The sequence below is a fragment of the Acanthaster planci genome, linkage group LG01, assembly GCF_054643075.1.
Source record: "Acanthaster planci isolate LZ-2023a linkage group LG01, COTS_SCS, whole genome shotgun sequence".
In the NCBI taxonomy this organism is placed as follows: domain Eukaryota; kingdom Metazoa; phylum Echinodermata; class Asteroidea; order Valvatida; family Acanthasteridae; genus Acanthaster; species Acanthaster planci.
This window is the reverse complement of record NC_141777.1, coordinates 30,017,068-30,040,338: the sequence shown is the minus strand read 5'-3', so window position 1 is coordinate 30,040,338 and position 23,271 is coordinate 30,017,068. Positions and strand designations below refer to the sequence as shown.

At 39.9% G+C, this 23,271-nt stretch overlaps 1 protein-coding gene and 1 long non-coding RNA gene across 17 annotated transcripts in view; one reads left to right on the top strand and one right to left on the bottom strand.

Annotated features, from left to right (window-relative positions):
• Positions 1 to 191: 191 nt before the first annotated feature.
• rad51b (RAD51 paralog B) overlaps positions 192 to 23,271 on the bottom strand; it is a 209,670-nt gene continuing 186,590 nt past the window's right edge. For all 16 annotated transcript variants that reach the window (XM_022242184.2, XM_087131279.1, XM_087131530.1 and 13 more), the window contains one exon: positions 192 to 1,580. Coding sequence is in view for 1 of the 16 variants with exons in the window: in XM_087131888.1 (XP_086988014.1) it covers positions 1,494 to 1,580 (87 nt within the window). In the remaining 15 variants the exon portion in view is untranslated. The remainder of the gene's footprint in view (positions 1,581 to 23,271) is intronic.
• LOC147800656 (uncharacterized) lies at positions 7,255 to 8,719 on the top strand. Its single transcript, XR_015424204.1, has 2 exons — positions 7,255 to 7,594; positions 7,945 to 8,719. It is a non-coding gene; the product is annotated as an uncharacterized LOC147800656 (long non-coding RNA).

Genomic DNA, 23,271 nt, shown 5'->3' with positions numbered 1-23,271 from the left:
CTCTCGGACAAGCACTGAGCATAAAGTGTTTATCAGTAGGCCTATATGCGTTGGGTAAGGGCAAAACCCGTTATATAAATATACTTAAAATGTTCATAAAAACTTCTCAAAATGCAAGGCTCAGTAATATTCCACGAAAAAAATACAAACAAGCAACTCTGATGGAAAAATTTTCAATAAACGTTTCAAAATGCTTGACTAAACCCCTGTATAAGTGATGTTCACTTTATTTGCTAAAATGCATGGTATGACTACGAGAAACAAGGTGATACAGTGTTTATAAACATGACGTTTGAGGAATACATGTATGTCTAGCAAAAAGAGGTGGAGGATCTTCTGTGATCTAAACAAAATTTCAGTTTGCTATGGGTAATTACTGCTGAAAAATAAATGTCGATATTGAACATATTGGTTGAGAGTGGAAGAACACCAAAGACAGATAACCCCTGGTATAAAAGTCTACAACAATTTGGCCACTTTATTGCTTGTAAATATAAGAGTGTTATATTTCAACTACAATCACTGAGTGCAGAAATGGCTTAACCCCACCAGTGAAAGGTCTGCATGGCCTGGCTTAGTGAAAAACCATGTGGAAATAGGAAAGTAATTCTGTCTGAATTTTGGATTTGTTTCATCCGTTGATCAGGTTTCTGAATGACCTTTTCTTTGACGTGACGGAAATATCCCTGAATTTATTTGGGAAATACATCAGCAAAAATAAGCTTGGTTGAATAAAAATTTTCCTGAAAGTGTTTTGGAACTGCTTTTCCAAAATCTATGTCGTTTTTGCCTTGGTAACAGAAATTCCTCTGAAAATATTTGGGAACTGTGTCTGTAAAAACGGGTTGTCTGAGAATGTGTTTTGGGAAATGCATTTGCAACAATGAAGCTGTCCACTGATATTCCAATGAAATTGTGGGAAAACTCCACTTACAAATAAATGTAAAATTGACAGTGGTCCTGTCTCTAAAACTAAAGGCACTGGTTTTATCTGACAGGTCAAGGGTGCGGACCGGTGACCTGAGTTACATGTGGGAAGGGGGTCAAATGGATACATATTCTATTTCAAATTTTGAATTTTTCTTTTTATTTCATTTGAACAGAACTGTACATGTACAATATGCAAATCACTTTTCAACTAATACTTCAATAGTATGTTCAATATTCTCATTATTAAATCAAATTGTTTCTATGCTCTTTATGTCAGTGTACTGTTGTTTGTTTGTTGCATCTGAGTAAATTCAGGCTTTTTGAGATTTTCGGATTGTAACATTATCCTAAATCAAAAAGACAGTCTCGTCCCTCGTAGCTGTTCCCAAATCTCACCAGACCCTTTTGGTTAATGGTACCCACCACTGCCACCATATGCTACAAGGAGTCTTATGACCGTTCCAAATGCGAACATGGGTAAGTATACCGGTATCAGATGTACAGGGGTGTCTTCCACCTGTTGCTCAAGTACGTTGTACATGTACATCTCCTGTGCCATCATGTCACGCACAGTGGACTTCTCCCACACATTCCATTGCTATGTCCAGCACATCATCTTCCAAGCCCACTCTCCTTGATTCTCCAGAATCCTGCACAGTACAACAAAAGGAGAAGACAAAGATAGGTCAACATTTTTGATCCAACCTCTCTTTACCTTATGTGTAAACCAAACGACCTCGCATTGTCAAGCTACCAAATAACTAGCAAGGTTTGTTTCCCCTCTCTCCTCTCCAATAACTTCTTCCAGGGTGTTGACGCGGCGCACTCATGTCCTTTCCTTGGGACTGCCAAGAAACAAACAACCTCCGCCACTCAACAGTTCCATTGATGCCATTTGGAAGGATTCTCCTGACGGTAAAAAGTGCTTAGGATGAAAGGCACATTGTGCTTAATAAAGCATGTCACTTTTCTTTCTGGTGGCTCACTTCAAGGGTAAAGAATCAGTGATTTGCTTTCTCTAAGGAGCACAGACAAAAGTGATGTAAAACCTTTAAAGTTTTGTATTTCAGTTTGAGTGTGGTTCTGTAGGCATAATGGGCAGGCCAAACAATGCATTGGTACCCAATTTACAAAGATTGTGAGTATCCAAATTTTTGACCAGGACTCTCTTTGCTAATTGTAAAAAGTGACACGTCACAATGAAACCAAGCTGTTCTTTACCTGCAACAAAGTGTTTATAGGCAATAAAGTTTCAAAATATACATGTGCTTCTTCAAAGACCCGTTTCCTGCATGCTATAGAAGGCTTTTGATTACAATTGACCAAATCATGATATTACTGACACTTCATGTAAGGGATCTTGAGCACACATAATGACAAATTCCTCCATACGGGGCAGCGAAAAATGAGAGAACCTGCAACTTCATGGGAGTTTTGTGTGTCATCTGTTGCAAGATTTCTTTTCCTTTTGGTCAAATGGCAAACATTGGCGGCAGTATACCCTCTGAAGCTCTCACAGTGTGATGAGCTGTACCCCACCATCCACAACTATACCAGAGCAGCAGGCTTGCTATTATAGAAATGCACGTAGACCGTTTTCTTTCTCCAGTTGTCACAAAAGTGGACTCCACAATGGCAATATTGAATGCCCCTGAGTAGGCTTGGGCTCTACTTTGCTTGTGAAGTCACCCAGGCATGGGTACGGGCTTTTGAATGGGACATTTTTCAGTGATGACGTAAGCTCCATAAGGCCTCACATATGAATTCAGGAGGTGACAGGGGAATTTTAGTTTTATTATTCCTCTCTTTTTTACTTCAGTAGGGGAGCAATGCTGCACCTGGTGTGTGCAATTTATTTCTGATTGAGCAGAAAGAGGGTATTTTATTTTGTAGGCTATGAGGAAGAAATCTGTTGATGAGGCAGCGGGAAATCGAAAGTACATGTATTACGAAACCCCGGGAAAGCCAGCAGTATATCTACTATCCTGCGACTACTGCGACTTGATTTATGTGAAAAGGGAAAGCTGAAAAACCCTGAGAGGTTTTTCTTGCTGAGGAAGTGTAGATATCCAGGTTATAAAGTGACAAAACAAACATTGCCAGTCTATAATTTCACAAAGTTACTACATTTCAATATCACAATCCCACTTAGAGACTTATCAAAACACTACAAACATGCTTCATTTCAGCAAAACTACACTGCCACAGCTCAGAAATCATGACTGAAACTGTTTTGGTTGAGCAGCAAGTTTCTGTTTATCTATGGTTTATCATGCTTACCAAACTGAGGCCCCTAGCTAAGCATAGGGTCCAGACTCTGTTTTCACCCTGGTTTTTAGCTCTTGTCTTTTTTATCCAAGTGAGTAGAAGCTAATAAACCCCTGGCATCCTGTGACTTGGAACCAGAGTGTCAATGTCAAAGTTAATCCATGACATTCTAATCAACTTTGTTGATGTGGCCTGTTCAACTTAACATTGTCTGACTATCATGTCCACTTTCACATTGCCTGATTTGGAGCACCAAGGGAATCTTGGATGAAAACCATTTGAAGGAAATCAAAGCAGTGCTAGAAGTTATATGAAAGTCTAACATCTTCATTTTCATATTATCTTCATAATAGCACTGATCCATTCCAGGGCATTCCAGCTAATAAGCACTTTGCAGCAGGCTCAACTTTCAACAAATGCTGAGCATTTTCAACTGACTATCTCACAGTCTAATTTCTGTATTATAAAAAAAAAACTCTGAACATAGCCTAGTTAAAGAGGGCAGTTCTGAAGGGGTGTAGTGGACTCTCAGAAAAAAAATTCCTTCACCTCCATATGGGACAGGACTGTTATGAGTTGAGTACATGAAGCACAGCTTTATTTACATGTTACGACATTTCACTTCCTTTTTGCAGTAAAAGGGAGAAGCGTCGACATTTTGGATTTCATGCCAATGAAGATCTCAATATTCATGAGCCAAGCATGATGTCATTCAAGGCTTCACAGGAGTGTCTCCATTGCCTCTTGTACAATAAATGTACCACACTTTTCTAAATTTTCTTAGAGTAGCTTCCACTTCATATTCTTTTTTCACAATGAGCAACTTGTTTGGACAATAGTAGTGGTCAAAATTTCTTCAAACATTGGTGAGTGAATTTTGGAAGATTGATTTTTTGCACAAGCACCCTCATGCATATGTTGATGAAAGTATTTTCTGCGAACAAACTACCACCTTTTCTTCACCTTAAATAAAAAACAAGCACATCTATAACTTATTTGTATTGTTTATTTGCATAAAACAAGTTGCGCTGAATATGCACTACATTTTCTTTAATCCGCTCCATGTTCAACTAGCTTCGATTTCATAAACAAGTCACAAAGTGACCAATCAACACATTTGTTTATTGCCACATCCCCACAGTCATCACCTTATATCAATCAAATTTGAGAAATATCCCAAGCACTTTGCCTGGGGGTCGTCCAGAGACAAAAAAATCTGAGAGGGGAAATTCTGGGGAAAAACTTGAGTCCAGGCCACATCACTGATGTCAAGTTAACACCACGAGGCACTAAAGACTGACTCACACTGTTTATGTGGAAGGCCAGCAATAGGCAATACGTGCATGCACTCTCTGTATAGAGCACTAGCACTACATAACCAAGGAAACAGGATACTAACTGGTGACTAACAATCTCATGAGATTCAATTTAACCAGAAACTGTGGAGTGCTACTCTATGATCAAACAGACCCTCCAGCCTTGACCTGATTGAGCTAGCCCCTGTCACAGAGTAGTTGAGTCCAGGATGAATGGCATTAAAATGGAAGGCAAGGCCGCTCACACAGATTAAAGGGGTGAAGTAAATGCATCGAGGGAATGTTAACAAGTAAAAAGAAAACGGCCTCAACAGCTTTTAAATTGTTATCAAAGAGAGGCAGACCTTGATGAACAGAATCCAGAGTTTATCAAAAGAATATATTTAACATTTTGGCAATGTTGTTGCAAGTTACTTTTGCCAACAAATTAGCAGCAAAGACAACTTCACCCAAACACCTTGTAAATTTACCACTGGTATTCCTACACAGAAAGCAATAGTGGTCTGCTTCTCACTCGTTTCCATGCCCCAAAAACTGAGAAGCTTCCAGTTCAGAAAAGATTACACAACAAGGCCCAATAACTGAAAAAGTTCATTGCTTCAATTATTACGAGTATTTTTTCCAGAGTTTACAAAACAAGTTTTAGTGAAGTATTTTCGATATACGAAGGTCAGGCTGTAAAGTGTAAGGCATAAACAGTGCCTTCAGTAGCTCATATCATGAAAAGAACATGGTGAGAGGAAAAAAATGAAGGCAAGGCTGATTCGAATGTGGTAACAACATGTCCAGTATCCCCCCCAAAAAAAAGTTTCGGGAAATGTTTCCTTGAATAGGGTGTTTTACTTTGGCATTAACAGGATGAGAAGGAAGTTTCAGTGGGAAGGGATTTCACATCGTCAGAATAAATTCAATAATTAGAAAACAGAGTCCAAAGGAAATTCTGAAATATTCTCGGTAACAAATATCTCTTCATGAATGTAGCTGTCATTTGGGAAAAGGAAAACAATTCAGCAAACCCTTACCAACACTAGTGCCAATTGCCAGTTAAAAATAAATTAAATGAAAACTCCTTCTTCAAAGAAAAAGAGAACAAAAACAGAGATTCTTCAGCTGAGTTCCAAGAGAACCCCAATTTTCTGCAAAAGGGCTCCTGGATAATGCCTATTTTTGGCACAAAATTGCTACAATTATTGCCACATTTGTACTGAGGTTTAGTCTGTGGTTGTGGCACCATTGTAAGCTTTCAAGTCAAAACTGAGAACTGACATGCGGTTAGTTTGAACTGTATAGGCCAACTTCCTCTCTCGCTGTCAGGAACAAAAGAAATTTTTTTTGAGGTTTCTGTTCCAAGCACAAAAGCAGGGTATGAACACTCTGCTGTGACATGAGGTATCACAGTAATCCAGGGACTTCTGCAACCAAAAACAACTTTAATCTTTGATGCCTGAAAGTGTCCAAGCAGGAAAATCTAATCCAAGGAGACCATCTAGCAACTCAGAAATGAAAGGATAAGCTCCTCATTTACTTTTCTTGCAAATCTTCGTCAATGACAAGGATGTAAGCCAGAGGGATGTAGAGATTTAGTCTCAGCTAAACACTGGTCATTACAGAAAGTCCTTTTCACACTATCATTTTGCTTGGCCATATTGGAAATCAACACAGAACCCTGCAAGCAGACGTGGGTCAGATCAAACATGAAACAGTGAAGTGTCCTGTTCCCCTATACTGTTGGTTTGGATGAGGTTCAGCCATTAATTTCATTTTTTTTTTTTACGTGGGCAGAACCACTCAAACTCATGACCTGAGCTGAGTGTTACTTGTGTAAAGTACTGGGTCCCGTGGATCTCTGTTGTATTCCTGATACAGCATGAAGGGGGTTGCCAGAGTTGCAGGGTTCTACTGTGGTCCTACACTGAGAATTTGGATAGTGTAAATTTAGGGCGTAAACTTGGGTGCAAGACCGCAGATACTCAGATAATTGGATGCTTCTTATATGTCTAAATTGTAAACTGCTCATCGATGACTTAAGTGGAAAAGTTAAGAAAAAAATTGTACCCCACCAAAAATATATTGACAGTGTACTGTTACTGTTGAAATGAATATTTCAATTTGAATTCATTTCATGGAATTGCCTATGGGGAATATTTTGACACACAGCCATTGCTAAAGCAGAACTTAATCATTTATTATTATTTTCATAGCAGGCAGTTGGGGGAGGGGAACATTGCGTCCTCCCCACATTTGTAAAGTGTAATTTAATCCCCTCATTAAAATCTGAGAAGCATGAACGCTGAAACTATTTTTTCTCTGCCTCCCTCTTGAGAAAATGTTTGCCCATGGTAAACTGACTGATGGAGGAAGTTAGAATATCTATGTATGAGGATGCAGCAGGTGGGGGGGGGAAATTGTAGCATGATATTCCCAGGAAAATAATCCAACAAGTTAAACTATCTAGTGTCTACCTCTATAAAGGTCAGACAAGCATGACTCTGGGCCTGCATACTTTCTGAAAACCCTTCCAACAAAATAAAACTATTAACCTAAAAACGATTGTGCGCTTTATCATAATGTTGACTCTTTAATCTAGGAATTCTGTTATCAGACACGATATACTACTATTAGTGGCCAAAAACTCCTGCACAATATGCAAGGTGGCATTGTTTGTTCGTAAATTTAGAGGTACTCCGTTGCGGCCAAAGGTCCAACTATGGCTCATTAACTACAGGAAATCAAGCAGACCAGTGATTTTTTTTTTAAATAGTAAGAATGACAAACAAATTTATAATTGACCCTTGTTTAACGTCGTGCTATGTACTCAGATTTAATTTGTCTGATCTGCGGGCATTTCTATATGTATTTAACCTTTGAAATCAAAGAGCCACCTGTTCCCTGCTTTACATATTGTGGAGATACTGCTACAGTTGTTGACAGCAGACCTACGTGCTAACTTTGCACGACCAACTCTATGAATTACTAGTGTGAAAAAGGGAGGTCTTGTTTCGCCCAGCAACACATTGAGCGGATGCATCAGGACGTGTCTGATGACCCGAACCAGGAACTTCTTTGAGCTTTGGTCATTGGTTAAGTATTTTTGTGACTTGGTTATGCCTCTGTCAGTGTGACGTCATTGTTCTAACCGAACAAGAGTTGAAGGTTGGGGTTGGTTCAGCGCCAGTTCAAAACGGCAGAAAATAAACAATTTTTGTTTAATTGAACAAAATACATTAATTATACATTTCCAAATTTGTTGTTACATGCAGCAAATCAAAGAGATACTCTTTGTCTAGAATGTACACAAAAAGAGAGAGCAGCACTGGTGAGAAAAGTGCCAAATATTGAGCGAAAATGATGTTTATCAATAGTCTTGGCTAATTCCTTTTGCTTGCCTCTGTCAGATGATGTATTTGTTTCTGAATCTGTTTTTTTGTAGGCCACCCTTAAGATGTTCCTGGTCATTGTTTTGACATCACAAATACAACCAGGCATGTGTAGGGTACAGAGTTGATCATCCAATGAGTGTACCTCAATCCATGGTGCATGCACACAGGTGCTGCCAAGTCACCAATGGCCTTCAAGGGTCCGACCTGTCTCTCTCTCTCACAGTTGAGGAGGGTGCTTGTGAATCCATTTACTCTGTGCAGGAACAAGCCAAGGCTTGTTTTTTTTTACACAGGAAGACACCCCTTTAGTGATAGAGGAAACCTGGCCTGCCTGCACAAATTTTAATGTGCTTGGCACCGGGAGGTGCTGAGCATGAAGGACCACCTGGAAATTTTTTTTCCTTGAATAACTCATTTATTTCTCTTTTCTCAGTTCACATTCACATGAGACAAATGATCACCCAAATTAGTAAGTCACATTTTCCTCTGTCTTGAATATAGGTGCCATTTAGAACTAAATATCTGACTTTCACAGTTTACAATTGATAAATATTTTTACTAATATAATATATCCTAACCTCCACCAAAGGATGGAGGGCTGCTTGCTGTGCATCTTTGTTTGATAGATATTGAATCTAGGACACAGAAGTATTAAATTGAGGCATTCAAAAGTAGCATTAATGTTGCCAAATAGAATACTCTGGTTATCCAAGTGTAAACTAATACTGGTTTTCTCCTTAAAGACCAACTCCAACTGTTTTAAAAGTTTTGAAAATAAACTCTTATTGCATTTAGTGTTTAATAAATCATATATTCATTACTAAATCGTGTCTATATTGCGTCTGTATTTTTTGTAATTTTGCCGAAACTTTTGAACGTTGTCTTTGAGTTTTATGAAAAATTTCCACAATCTGACTGCTGGTGGCGCTGTTGAGAAACGAAATTTGTATGATGTAATACCGGAGAAAACATTGAAACTGGTATCCGTGGCACGACTGATTGTGCTATGAACGTACATGTACAGGTACATGAATATGGAGCTACATGTGTGTGCACTACGTGTCAGGGATCGATTTGTGTGCAGGTTCTACTGTGCCGCATTATCTCTTTTCGGTCAAGAGTTTGTGCTCCTATCTTTATGACTTACAATAATGCCCAAATCGCGCATCTTGGTGGACATACTAGAAATTCTGTGAAAGAACCGGGATTGAAATTCTTCGAGTTTCCGAAGAATGAAAGCATTCTTAAAGTTTGTGCTGTCGTCCGCAGCTATGCGTGCTATGGATGCATATAGCGCGCACTGTGTGGTGTTTCCTCTCCACGGTAATGCGTCACAGAAATCAATATTCAATATAATATTCAATAGATGCTAATGAGTCGTGACGACACATCCTTTTTACAACTGCAACTGGACTCTCAGAAAAAATAGGTGCAAAACCTGTGTTTTATTAACACAGAAATGTGTGTTGTAAGGGAAATATTGATATGTGCCAGTTTTATTAGACTTGGTTCTTCTGAATGGGATTCAATATGAGAAAAATCAAAATTGTTGGAGTTGGTCTTTAATTCAGGAAGCTAATAAGGACCAGAAACCAATTGAAAAAGTACATTGGTGAAAAGTTACTGATGTTAGTAATCTTTGAATGTAATGTGCACCTAAGTTGAAACTTCCCTTCCAGCCTGTCTTGTCTTTGCTAATGAGCCAGTGAGCTGGGAGCTATCTCTAGTCAGACAGCACAGACTAGTGAGGACGCTGTTATTTAAAGCTAATCATTGGTTGAAGCTGCTCTGTGCGCCCACTTGTATTCTGTGAGTACATGTTACATCACCTCAGCAAGGACTTTTAACACTGAATCAGTCTATGGGAATAAGTTTTAAAGCCTTTATTGTTGTGTTTTACGGAAAAGTACCAATTGCAACTTGCTGTTCACTAGCCCTGCCAAAAAAGTGCAACCAATGTAGATGAGGACCCAAGATGACTACTAAAGAGGGGCAACTCTCCTTAGATGAAAATGAGGGTGAGGTAGGTGGTTTGGGGTTGTGGGTAAGTTGGACTAATTTTTGAAACACTCTGTAACGCCCTAAATTCTATGATTCATTTGAGTATTTCTAGTTCTGTCAATGTGGACTAGGGGCAGTCACATGTAGTACCAGCTTGACTCAAACTGGTCTTGTATTTTTAGTCTTGTAATCAATCATTCGTACAAGACCAAAGACTCATTGACCACAACAGAACGTCAGTTATGGAATTAACGCATTCCATAACTGACCAGAATTTGTACAAGGTTAACTACATCTAGGCTATATAGAAATACTTCTTTTGTTACAGATGAATTAACTCCTACACACTTTGCAATGAAGGTCAAGGGGGATAAACAGTCTTGTCAAATTGGATATTTGTCGAGCTTGTGTATGACTGACTCCATTTTTTTTTATAATTGGGATGGTAAAATTCCGACTGATAAGTCAATTGTCTGAATAACAGATAACGAAGTTCACATGGCCCTCTGGACAGGTTAGGAGCACACCAAAGACTTCAGTTCAGCCCAGTTTCATAGAATTTGCACCAATGATAAAGGGGGAGGGACACCATTAGTGGAACCATCCACTGTCCATTTGTTGACTAAGTCTGGCCTGGTATGGCCCGGATCGATGAACCTGGTTTGACCCAGACAGTTGGGTTATCTGGTAAGTATACCACCAAAGCTTTCTGGTTATACAAAGCACACAGGCAGACTGCTGAGTCAGTGTTTTATCTCATTAATGGATGAAACTAATATCACAATCAACAAGAAAGCAGGGACAGCCACAATCACGGACAGGAACCCAGTCATGAGCGAACAGACCAAGATTAGACCCAGCCCTCACCAGAATTGGATCCTTAGCAGTGCACTTCAGATTGTGGTCGGGGATTTGATTGATTCCAGTGTTTGTTGGTGACTGAATGGTCAAGCCAACCCACCCGACAAGGACATACTATACATAGGCCTAGGACCTATGAGTGAATGGTCAAGCCAACCCACCCGACAAGGACATAGGCCTAGGACCTATGGAAAGCAACCAGCATTATCTTTAAGGTTGAGTTAATGATCAAACCATATCAGTGTAAAGCCTTGATCTGAATGAGCTAGTAGAGAGGCAAAAGCGGAAGCAGAAACTGGACTCTAAAAACCGAGATACATACATTAGACTTTCCTTGAGACTTCGGACAGTTTCAAAATAATATGTTAGACTTCCTGCTCAGCTTGTTTTACAGAAACTTTGGCTCAGAAGCAAGCAACGAGTATAGAGACATCCATTGGGTAAATCAGTCACCTCTAGAGTTTTTGCACTGCTCCAATGTCTAAAGTAGATGATGGTGGCAGTAATGGTAGGGTTGGGGACAGGGATGGCAGAGGAAGGACATCCGAAAAGGGCACGAATCCCAAATATGGAAAAAGTAAGCTGCCGTCTAATCCCTTTGAAAAATGCATAGCCAATTTCCCACGACATCTCTACACAGGTACTAACCCCACAGAAATCAACTTACTCATGCATCAAATGCTCCATATGGTACCTGTTACAATGGCATCATGTTTGGGTAGGCACAGACCCTTTGAAGTGAAAAATTTTTTTTTCAGTTGGCATTGCTTTCCTTTTTCAAGCTCCACTGAAGATGATGAATACCAGAGTGCAAACTGCAAAAGGTGTTTGGCTGCATACCTGCCCAATGATTGATACTATTGTTTATGAAAATCGTGAGCCAGTTTCTCTTTTCTTTCTTTTTCCCCTTCTACTCACCTCAAGAATGGAATCCCATCAGGCATTGCTGGGATGAACGAACTGCAAAATCAACCCCGCACTAACATCACGGACGAATCATATTGAATTAATATTTGCACAACCGCAAACACGGATATTACAGTTTTGTGTTTGTTCATGAGCGTGCTCATGCCGATCCAGGAACGACTACCACTCAAAGACTCCCCTATTGTTGGGTTTGAAGTCCATTGTGCTTTTTGATTCCTTTGAAAAAATTTGCTTGTTGAAAAAAAGGGCTAACAACTTTTGGAAAAGTTCATGGAAAAAAAAAGCAAACTTGTGGACATGCGGTTTTAAGGGATCTGCTGCAACAAACATTTATTTGGGGATTTGTGAACAGAAGGATTTCATAAATTTTTCCCCTTGCTTAAAATCTGAAAATCGGCTTTGAGAAGAACAACAACGGCTTCTACTGCACAATGGGGTCTCAAAAAAGGGGGAAGGGTATGATGGCTTCTTCATTCTTGACTGTTTGCCCATCCTAACCTCTGCATTATAGGCCTTTTCATACCAGACAAATCTTGGGGTTCACACTTCAAATTTTTCAACCCCACACCAACCTCGAGATTGACTTCGACCTGGAGTGAATTCAGCCCTGCTCAGACCAGTGTTGAGAGTTTTCAACTCTGGTTAATCTTGCTCCCCCCCATGAGCTTGGAATGCACAGGATTCACCCTGAGTTGAGAGTCTGTCATGGGAAGAGATCTTTATAGGAAATAATGCATTTTCAGGAGAGAGAAGGATGCATCATACATGTCGGCTCACACTGGGCCACATGTGTGAATGAAGCAGAGACTGCATAAACGATTTTTCAACAGAATGTGTACAAATTGATAAAATCCCTGCAAAAGAGGAGCTCATCGAAGACTAAGCTTCATCCACTGAAAAAAAATTTTGGCTGTGGCTTCCAAAATAACGTGTGCCTATGGAACTATTGGCTAGCCTAGCCATGTCCACTTCCCAGACACACAGTTGCAATACAGCTTGCAGCCAAGATTTTTGGCTGCAAAATCCTTCCTGGCCACTGAGTTACAGTTACGGTTCCCAAAGAACTCACACTGTATCACAATACATGTATACCAAATCTAAATGAACTTACACCCAACCCGATGAATTGGTTCCAAACTCCTTAACAGATAGAACTCAAATTTTCAGAGATAAAAGATGGGAAATGATTCAAGTGCAACCGAGCATGAACTATGTCACTGGTTACTGAATTCATTCAGTCGGACCAAATGGATTTTTAGGGGAGGGACTCTACTGTCTCACTGAACCACAAAAGAATGCTTTTTTTGGTCAGCCTCTTCTTATTTGAATTACAAAAGAAACGGCTGTTCACAGAACTGAATGCCGAGGAAATAGACCACAGCAAGGCACAACTTACATGTGTACCACGCGTAATAGAACTTGTCCCAACTGTATGGTGTAGGAAATGCACGTTTCAGGTTAGACAAGAGGCAGAAAACTTTCGAAGAGGCAAAAAAATGAGTGAAGAATTGAGATGAAAAACACATTCAAACCTGACAGGTTTCATATGTGAAAATGTCTATGAAACTAAGTTTTTGTATTCTACTAATCCCTACAAATGAACAACCAATCAACCACGCACGTAACCAAACAAATAAACAAGATTCAAGTCATATTAACATCAGCCTGTCTTTTTGACAAGATCCACCAACAGCAAAGTTTTCAAATATTCCACTGGTCACTTTCTGGCACTAGGAATATAAATCACAGACAACACCACAACGGGATTTATTTCGACAAAGTAAAGTCCCTTTTCCTCTCAAATTTTCTGTTTACAGCACCCTGCGAGATTTTCCAAAGATTCAAATTCAGCACACCTGCCTGTATGCTCTGTGCACACATTATATAGCACCTGGTGATTCATTTGTTGTACAGGCTTCGCCTATTGGTTCTTGGCATGCAACTTTCAAAATTCACCAAAGTGTTGCTTTTGTCGGTTCCCAAACTAACAGTGCACTAGTGCATTTACACTGCTCCGAACGTGTCAATTCTTTTGTGGGACCATGAGTGATAATTCACCGCCACAATAACACTGCTTGAAATGCACTGAGGTCCTGTCGTCATTTAAAAAAAATTGCTTTATGTACAGTCCGAACAATGGCCAATGAAAGTTGGTGTTTTTATTGGAAGGGGAACTGCCATCAGTGTTTCTGACGAAAAAACTCTGTTTCAGTGAAGGACCACGGGCAAACACTATTAAGTTTTCCTTCTCAATTTTCAAATTTATCATGTAAATGATTCTGAATGAGTTCCAGCTACTACAGTGCAACAAAAATGATCAGGAAATGCAGAGATAACAAGAACGCGCATTTCCAATAATCAATGGTTTTATTTTAAAGAGTGCATCCAATGTCATAATCTACTCAAATAAATGAAGTTAGAAACTGAAATGCATCCTGACAGACCTGAACTAACAAGCTGCAAGCTGGTGAGACAAGTTTTCACACAGGTTCTTGGAAAAGTTCCGAAACTTGGAACTGGTCAGTTGATCAATTACATTTCACATTGAGATGAAAAAATAGTAACATATATAAAGACAAAAACTGCTGCAAAATGCTTGGTACCTTCAGCAACCTAAAATACAAATCAAAAAGGTTGGAGGGCCGGAGGTTTCAAACTTAGCGGAATCTTTCTCGAAGGCAAAATGACAACTGGACAGAGACAAATAAGCAAGGATTCAACCAACACAGAGAGAACACAAAATATGGAAATACCGGGAGAAAAGTTCCCCGAGTTTCTCCTAATTCTGACTTCAACCAAACAGACTCAACACCTGCAGATTTTATCAGGTGTACTTGACTCTTTCCGAGTTTGTTAAAGGCTATATCTGTAGATGTCACTGGAAAGAGTTTACTGTTCCACTTTTTGTTTTGCACAGAAACGGGACAAATCTTTGAAAGAACTGATCTTGAAAGTCATTAGGCTCAAAGCAAGACGGAATATATCAGAAAAAGTGCAGTCCAGTATACTTCTGTGCCTGATGTGGCGGGATGTTCAAAAGCAACCACTGGGGGAAACAACTGGCCGACCAACATGAACCAGTGAGAAGCCCATAGGAGGCCAGACTCAACATACACAATCTCCTAGCCCCAGGGGAGTTGGCCATTTTGACCAGGGTCACAATAACAATGACCCACAGCCTTGCAAGGTGCTGAGAGAGCAATGATGTTGTTATGCAAATTGAAGGTGTTGATTACCCAGGTGAAAAAGAACCAACAAAATGCCCTATGCCATTTGTCACCCGGGGCTAAACCAAATGCTGGAGTGAACACTGTACTAACCTCACTTAAAAAAGGGGGAGGGTTGATAAAATTCACCTCTGGCTGAATTGAGTTTGAGTCCCTATCAGTGAAAACAAATTTTGATCTGAAAAGAGTGAGCTATTTTCAGAAGAATGAATCTGAAACTGCATAAAGGATTCATGACTAGCCGAAGGCAGTATAATTGAAGTGCAGGGTTTACTTGGCTGGAATTTCCTAATGATGATGGTGAGAGCTCTTACAAGTGGAAAACACCATTTGTGATTGGTGAATGACCTTTGACAATTTCTAAGGTGATGGATTGTGCCATTTAAATTCGTAAACTCACTGATTCACACTTTATGCCACTGCCGGCTCACTGCTCAGTGAAATTTCATTCTTGAATAATAGGTGTTAATTCTTCCAAAATAACAGAGACTCCACTCTCACCATTGAACAAAGACAATGTCATGTCATTAATCTGATCATATAAAAAGGAAAAATAAAGAACTGAGGGCAAATGATAGTACAGATCTGAAAGAAATGGAAGCTTAAGTAAAGATTTCATTGTGCAGTAAAAATAAATAAATAAATGTTTATGAGTACAATGGTCTGAAATGTTCTATTCCATGCAGCAAAGCTGAGTGGAATACAACATTTTGTCTGTCACCAAATTAAATTATCCTTCCAACTGCACGAATGTGACACATCCACTATTTGTTTTATACAATACCTGCATAAATCTGTTAAGAGAACAAGCTGTCTTTACGTATTTATGTTTGTTTGCCTTTTTGTGAAAGAGATTCATGTCCGAAGTGCAACCAGTTGGTAGTACCATGCAAATGTTAGACTGGTTTCTACATTATTTGCCTCTTCTTACTGAGAATGAAAGACATGTATGGTGTAAAATGTGGGTGAGAACCAGTCAAGTAAATCTCTATTCAACAGGTACCATTGAACAGAATGAATAATTCAGTGACGTGATCAACAATCCACCAGATGACAGAGATTCATGCAGATACTGTATAAACATGAATATACAGATATTGTTAAATGGAAGTGAATGAAAGGTATTCTCAAGATTCAATTCCAGCCTCATCTGTTTTTTTAATTTTCACATCCCTTGCATAAAGTTACCGAAACTATTTCTGATGGAACTTTGGAGTATTAAACTGGACAGACTATCCAGTCGACAGCATCTGTGTGGAAACTACCCTATGCATGTTCTTGAAGTGCTCCAATTCGCCCAAACATACAAAATTGTTATGGCAACCCAACCCTAGGGCAGGAAGGATCAGCAGATTAGGCATTTCCTGTATATACACTGCTTTCTCGGTCCCTGGAACACTTATTTTTTCCCCCAGCTACCCTATCATCATGTGTTTCTCCACCAATTCATTTTTCTGGCCGCAGCAAACAAAAACTGCCGGAAGTCTCAATATACGTCCAGCAGCAGAACTTTAAACCACAGGATCATGTGGCTTAGTGGTCAACCACCTCTCAGAAATGATGCCAAGGGGCTGTATACCAACCGATGAGGAACTTTAACCCCAAGCATAGGCTGCATCAGAATCTCTTGTCTAGAGCTAGGTCTAGGTCTTCACTCCATTAGAAATGCGTGGAGACGTGTAGACAACAGACCTAGCCATAGCTCTGAAAGCCCGTTTCGGACACGGCCTCAGAGTTAACTGAACTTTTCAAGCTTTTCTTTTTCTTTTCTTTTTTCCAAAGAAATCTGCCACGTTTGACACAGTTTAAGAGTGTACCTTTAACGAGGAATTGGTAACTCACCTTCTTGCAAACCTGGGTAATTTGTAACCGTGTTTACATTTCAATCGCGGCAACCAGGGGATAGTAATAATAATAATCAATAATATGTACACTGTCCAGCCGATGTGCATGTGCATGCAATTCAAATACGGACACGTACCTGTACCTGTGACATGTCATGCGTGCAGCATGAGGTCACGACTGGTACCTTGCAAATAACAATGGTGTTCGTATAACGAAAACACAAGTTACCTGTCAATTAGACTGGTGTCCTCTTTATGGATTATATGTACAAATACGACGAGATACCAGCTACAGTGGACATTGGCAGTGCCAGGCCTGAGGCCGTGGAGCTGAGGGCAGTGCTGGTTGCGCATGCGCTGTCCTATCTATTCGATGAGAAAACCTGCCTTGAAGGAAACCCGGCGAGCATTCATACTACTGAAGGTAACCCGGAGAATTGTCTCAAGGCCACCGTTAACCCCAAAATTAGTGGGTTAAACCACCTCGCAAGTAGGGTTAAAAATACTCGGGTTAAGTGGGGTTTCGAGGCAGTTGACCCAGAGAATTACTAACCCCAAGGAGGACAGTGTGAACACTCTGAATTACCCGGGTATGCTCGGGGTTATTTTTTCGATAACCCTGAGAATACCCAGGTAGAAGCGCAGTGTGAAACTGGTTGAGGTTTGCTTTTATAATCAAAAAGCATATCAGCAGACATGGTGCTTATAGCAGAAATTTCAACCATAGTCATTCCACAGTGGTAAACTGGTAAGCTCACGTTGTTATCAGCTTCAAGGGCCTGTGATGGAGTAATTTCAACTGAGGAAAATATGTTGTGTAACTTTCTCCTGCTCCTAGGTGTATGGGAACTATATAAAATTCCTGTTTCATTGTATTGAAGACTGCATTTACTGAAGGCTTTGACATGTCCCTGTGCTTTCCCAAACAAACGAGAATGTTGTTGCGACGATATCACTTTAGGAAGGCACTATTCATTTTGGGAATTCTCTGGCTATGTCCAACTTAACTTGGAAATTACGCACAACTCTACTGGAAGTGACTACAGCTTCTACAATAGACTCAAATGCATTGATGTAACTTTAAGCCAAAGCCAAGTCAGTCAGACTTGGCTAGTGTTTAAATTGTTCAACCTAAATTTACTCGATGAATCTGTGAGAAAACTTGGCTCACGGCTCTACTGTCATGTACTGAAATTACACAGAGGGATAATATCAAGTGTGTGCAATGTTTCTTCCATAATTTGTTGAGCTGTTGGGTTTGCAGCCAGATTGTAGGGAGCAGGCAGTTGAGGACCACCATTTTGGCGCTGAAGTGTGGAGAGATGACTCAACGTCACCAAGAAATAAATCTAGGTTGAATTGAAAAGGGTTTGGTACTCAAACCCAACCTCAGCAAGTCAGGTACATGTACAGAGTCCTCTACTGGCAAAAGCACAGAGAAGAAGGAATGCTCCAATTATTATCTTTTTTTCAGGTGAGCAAGTTTGAAATGGTCAGAAATATTCTATACTTGGCAAAGAGCGAAAAAGTCGAGAACTTGTTTGTAGTTATAAACATCACATCTGAAATAATTCAAAATAGTTCTCCATAGTTTGTGATTAAAAGAAAACTTTGCAGCATGCAACTGCAACCTCCTTTCCGGGTTAAAGTGGCAAGAAGAGGTATCCATCCCGCAAATTTATTTCAATTGTTCCTTCTGCTCATTCCTCATGTCCAACCCCTCTGCCCATCCCTACTCCAACCCACCCCAGGCCCTCCAATTCATTGGCTCACACACCTCAATAAACTTCTCTGCAGGAACACAATCTCACACTTGACGGCCCAACGATAATAGATCTAACAACATCCGGTACAGCTTTTTCTTCTCATTTTTTTTTTACTGGGACAATAAAACTCACTGCAACAGATTTCTGAGAAAAAAAGAAAAGAAAAAGAATGCCAAACAATTAACCTGGTCCATTAATAGGCTTGGTTAGTTGGACAGACTCTTTGTGGTTTTGGGACTTCCCTGGATGTAAAAGAGTGGGAAAGGTTAATACAACAAGATCAAGTACATTTTGGAGGGTCAGATTACTCAGGAGGACTGACCTATCGGTAACAGAACCTGCCAGACTGCCTGCCCACCATAAGGTGGTCCAAATTGGCCCTTGAGCAGTGTTTACTTTACTAATATTGATGTAAAATTTACAAGAAAAATGAGGTAAAACTGAAATTATTTTAATTAGGAGGGCAAAGGCCAATCAGATGTATGTTCATTTAGTAGCACTCTGCTTGTATTCGATTTGAACTGTGCCAATGTCTAGTGACAGGTCAGTAAAATGTATTCCATACTTTACTACATATGAGAGTTACTTTCTCTTGTTCAACAGGTGAAACAAAGGATTTGCCTTGCCAGATGTACAGCAGAGTTTTTTTTCCAAGAACCTTTTCCTTGCATACAAAGGCATGCACTGACAACTTTCCTGTTGAAGCCTGTTTCAGAGAAAACAGCATCTTTGCTGCATCCCCGCTACAGTACTGGATATTACACAAAACTAAACTTTGATGCAGTTTCCAGGAATCTCCAGCCTATTATTAGTTTGAAATATGAAATTTACCAGCTTCTAAAAAATGAATCACCCTGAATAACATTTCCCATAAGGATTCAAAGGAATATGGCAATATTTACCCTGTTGAGCCACAACGCCCATCAATACGGGCGATTCAAAATAGTGCGCCTCAAAGAGTTTACAAATCTGTTGACCCTTTCCAAATGCACGTTGGGTCGACAGATATCGCACACTGTGATTGGTCAACGCGTTGCCAACTCTTGGAGGCGCCCTATGGTTGAAATGCCTGTATTCCCAGCAGATTTCAAGAAATCAGGACAACAAAATATTGAAGGTTCATCATGACAAAGTCTAATCATGTGATCATAATCTTCCTCTTAATGGAATCCAGTGAAGTGAACGCTATCTTGGGGTTGTTTTTAAGTTCAACAAGGGAGAGGAATGCAGTCTGGTATTTGCCAGACAAGACCAAATAATGAATCATCCAGAAAGATTCAGGTCAGACATTTGATATATATTTTGAATCTCAATTTCACAAACTTTCCTGTTAAAACTTGTTATCAGATATTCTGCGGTAGACCTGGTTCCACAACTGTTTCCAATAATATTTTTCCTCTTGCTCTGACAGTTAACTTTGCATTCCCCCCAAAAAATAAACTTACAAATAACATTGTCTTATCACTTTACAATCATAAAGAAGGCGAGGTGAGGATATGAGTTATATTTGGTGAAATCCAAGCTATTGGTGCGAATTTGAGATGCTTCAACAATTGTTGATCAAACAATTACAGAATGAAAGTGGAATATCATTGTAGCACTGTTGACAGTTTCAAAACAGAAACCCCAAATTGTCTTTTCTATGGTTCTTGCCCTTTTTTGGCAACAGCATCACCAAAGACAGCTTTTCCTAGAAATATGAATGATGTATCTCAAATAGAATATACACGTTATGCAAGAAGAACAATGCTTTCAGAGGAAAAACAATAACTTGTACACCACACCTACCTACAATGGTGAAAATGAGCTCTAGGCCAATAGCATCAAAAACTGAACAGGCCGTGTTTGATAAAATATGACTTTTGCTATTTATTGAAAATATCAACATGAGCATGAACTTCACAGTGACAGCACTGTTGGTTATATTTGAAGTAAGCAAAACACATTAAGTAAGAAGTATTAATCGTTACAGTTCTTAGCACAACTAGGAACACAAAATGCAACACTTTCAGCACAGTAGAACTGAAAAGCAGTCCTCAGTGTTGTATAAGTTAGCCATCAAATCAAACAATAACTGCCTATGAAGACACATTTGAACTTAGTGACACATTGCTGCAAGTCAGTCTCAACCAACCAGAAACAGTCTAACCCTGTAATTGTCTAAGAGGGCCTGTGAAATTGCAGGGTCACTAACCTCTTGGTTACTGACCTCATATTTACGTGTTTTCTTTCTGGAGAGGTTATGTTATCTTAGACCCTCTGCACATGACCAGGCTACATCCTAACCGACTGGCTGAGGCTTTAAGCACACACATCTACGGGACTCCACTGTAGCCCCTAGCCACTGGCTTCCACTGGCAAACGTGTTACTTTTATTAGCTGCAGTCATAACTTTCCAAGGACTGCCTTACAATGGTTTTACAAGTCTGGGCTCAGTCCAGTGTCCCCCTGGTACCCTGCCCCTAGCTGTGTATGACTTAACCTGTCACAACACTGGTAAACTACAGACAACCACCTGTCAACAAATATCCAAATAAAAAATAATACTTCCGTCCACAAAGAAAGAAAATTTCTGAATTGAAAGTAAGATGGGACTCTGACCAAGTAGAGAAATGAAGAAATGCATCAAAGAAGAATTATTGCAGTTAATCTTTGCTGTTTGGAGCAGGTACTAAGCTGATGACAGAAACAGCCAAGAACACAGATCCCACACTTCTTTATTGCTGGAAGGAGCCTACACTGATGATACCCATAAAACAGCTCTGTGATTTATGACAACAGGCTGATCAGTCACATGGCAACAACACATGTGATCCATTCCGCGGGACTTCGGGAGGTGGAATGACCCAGAGGTGAAGACACTCGCCCTGCCATCCACCCCAGGACCGGGGATAATGATGGGTTACCATGCCAACAGCAACGTCACTACAGAGACATGTCAGGGAGCGAAACCAAAACAGGATGGCAAATATAGTAACACATAGCCAGAATCGAGGCAGTGGAACAACATAAATTTTCCTGAAATGAGCGGAGGTCATAATGATCATGCTTGTTTCTTTTGGGGTTCCCGCTTTCTGTTGCATTCACACTCAATATATTGTCATACACAGAACTTTGTTTTTCGGCCTATAACAGAGGATGACAAATATTAAATTTTTAACAGGTGGTTACAGACTGTTATGGAAAATAAGTAGGAAAGATTTCACTACCCAGACCTCTCCCATTATATTCCAATTCCCTCTTCTGCATCCCCCTAAAAAGAACAAAAGTCATAATTAATCTTACAAAGGTGATACCACAGTGAAATAACACAGGAAATGATATACACCATTTTGGTTTGGTTTGGGGTGCCATAAAACATTAAAGGGTCTCTGACAAAACTTAGGAAAAGTATGCACAAAGAAACGGGGGATAAAACTTTGTTCTCAATCAAGTCAAGAAAGCAATGAGACTGACAAGGCAAAGTAATGACAATAACTTCTGTATTTCTCTGATCAGTCTCTGTCACTGCTTGTCATTGCCATGTAATGGTAAAGGGGCCTGATTCACCTCGGCATGCTTAAAAACAAAAACAATCCAAAACATAAACAAAAAAGCATACTCTTAGTTTTGAAGGAGAGATCATTTCTCTCAACAGCTCTTTAATCTGCCCAAGATGACTATTTCCTGTACATATACAAGTTTGTAGTTGGAAAGGAGATTCGGTTAAAAGGAAAATTAGACTAAAGGTCAAACTCTCTTAATGATTAGGAGGTTTAAGGAAGGATACAGGTTTTCCTCTGCGCAGGTCTCTCTAACTCAACACAGGCTGGACAGAGTGGGGCTACTGCTTCCGTCTGCCTGACTCTACCGAGCTAAATCGGGAGAGCCTTCCTTCCTTCTGAAAAATCCCTTCTCGGTGAGGAGGAGGTTGGTTTATTTTGGAAAAGTCCCGGACCTGGCGGGTGTAGGACCTTGAGGCAATGTACCCGTGCAAGTATACAGAGGAAGCCGCACTATATCAGGTCACCTTGGGAAGTCTGACAAAATGGAGTCAGCATGCGCAATGAGGTTACAACAGTTTCTGTGCCAGGAATGTATGTCGACATTCTGACACCTAATGTTGAATCAGGTCAGGGATAAATACACCCACTAACCCATTTCTAAGAGGAACACAAACCCCCCAAAATGGGCACTGGGTTAAGCGGTGGGGGCAGACTGAGCTCTTTGTCCCAGGATTAACTCACCTCTAAATCTTTACCACACGTTAGCTATATTGGTTTCTTCCCAACTTGAATTAATTCACTGCTCAAACTGGAATGTACAAGGATGATGGGGTCAGTGTTGGTGCCTTGATAGATAAGCTCATAATTGCAAGACAGGGGATAAAAATGACAAAAATATCTTATCCAGAAAAAGTGGTTGACAAGCAACAAAATCATTTCAGAAATGTAAACATTTAAGGTCTGACAACTGCAAACTTTCCCATCCCATGAAGTAGATAACCTCTACATCTCTATCCAACTTCTCAAGCACAATGGTCCACAAACAACTGCTCCTATGATATAATCCCTTCAGTACAACTGTATGACTATGACTGACAACTGGAAATGAGTGCTTCCTGAACAGAAATTCAGAGAGGAACTGAAACTAACATATCCAACGTCTAAATCTCATTTGAAATATACAAACAATATTTTAAAAAGGACTGCTTCGCAGTATCAAATAATAATACAAAACAAGCTTAATCATCCACCAACTAATATGACTGA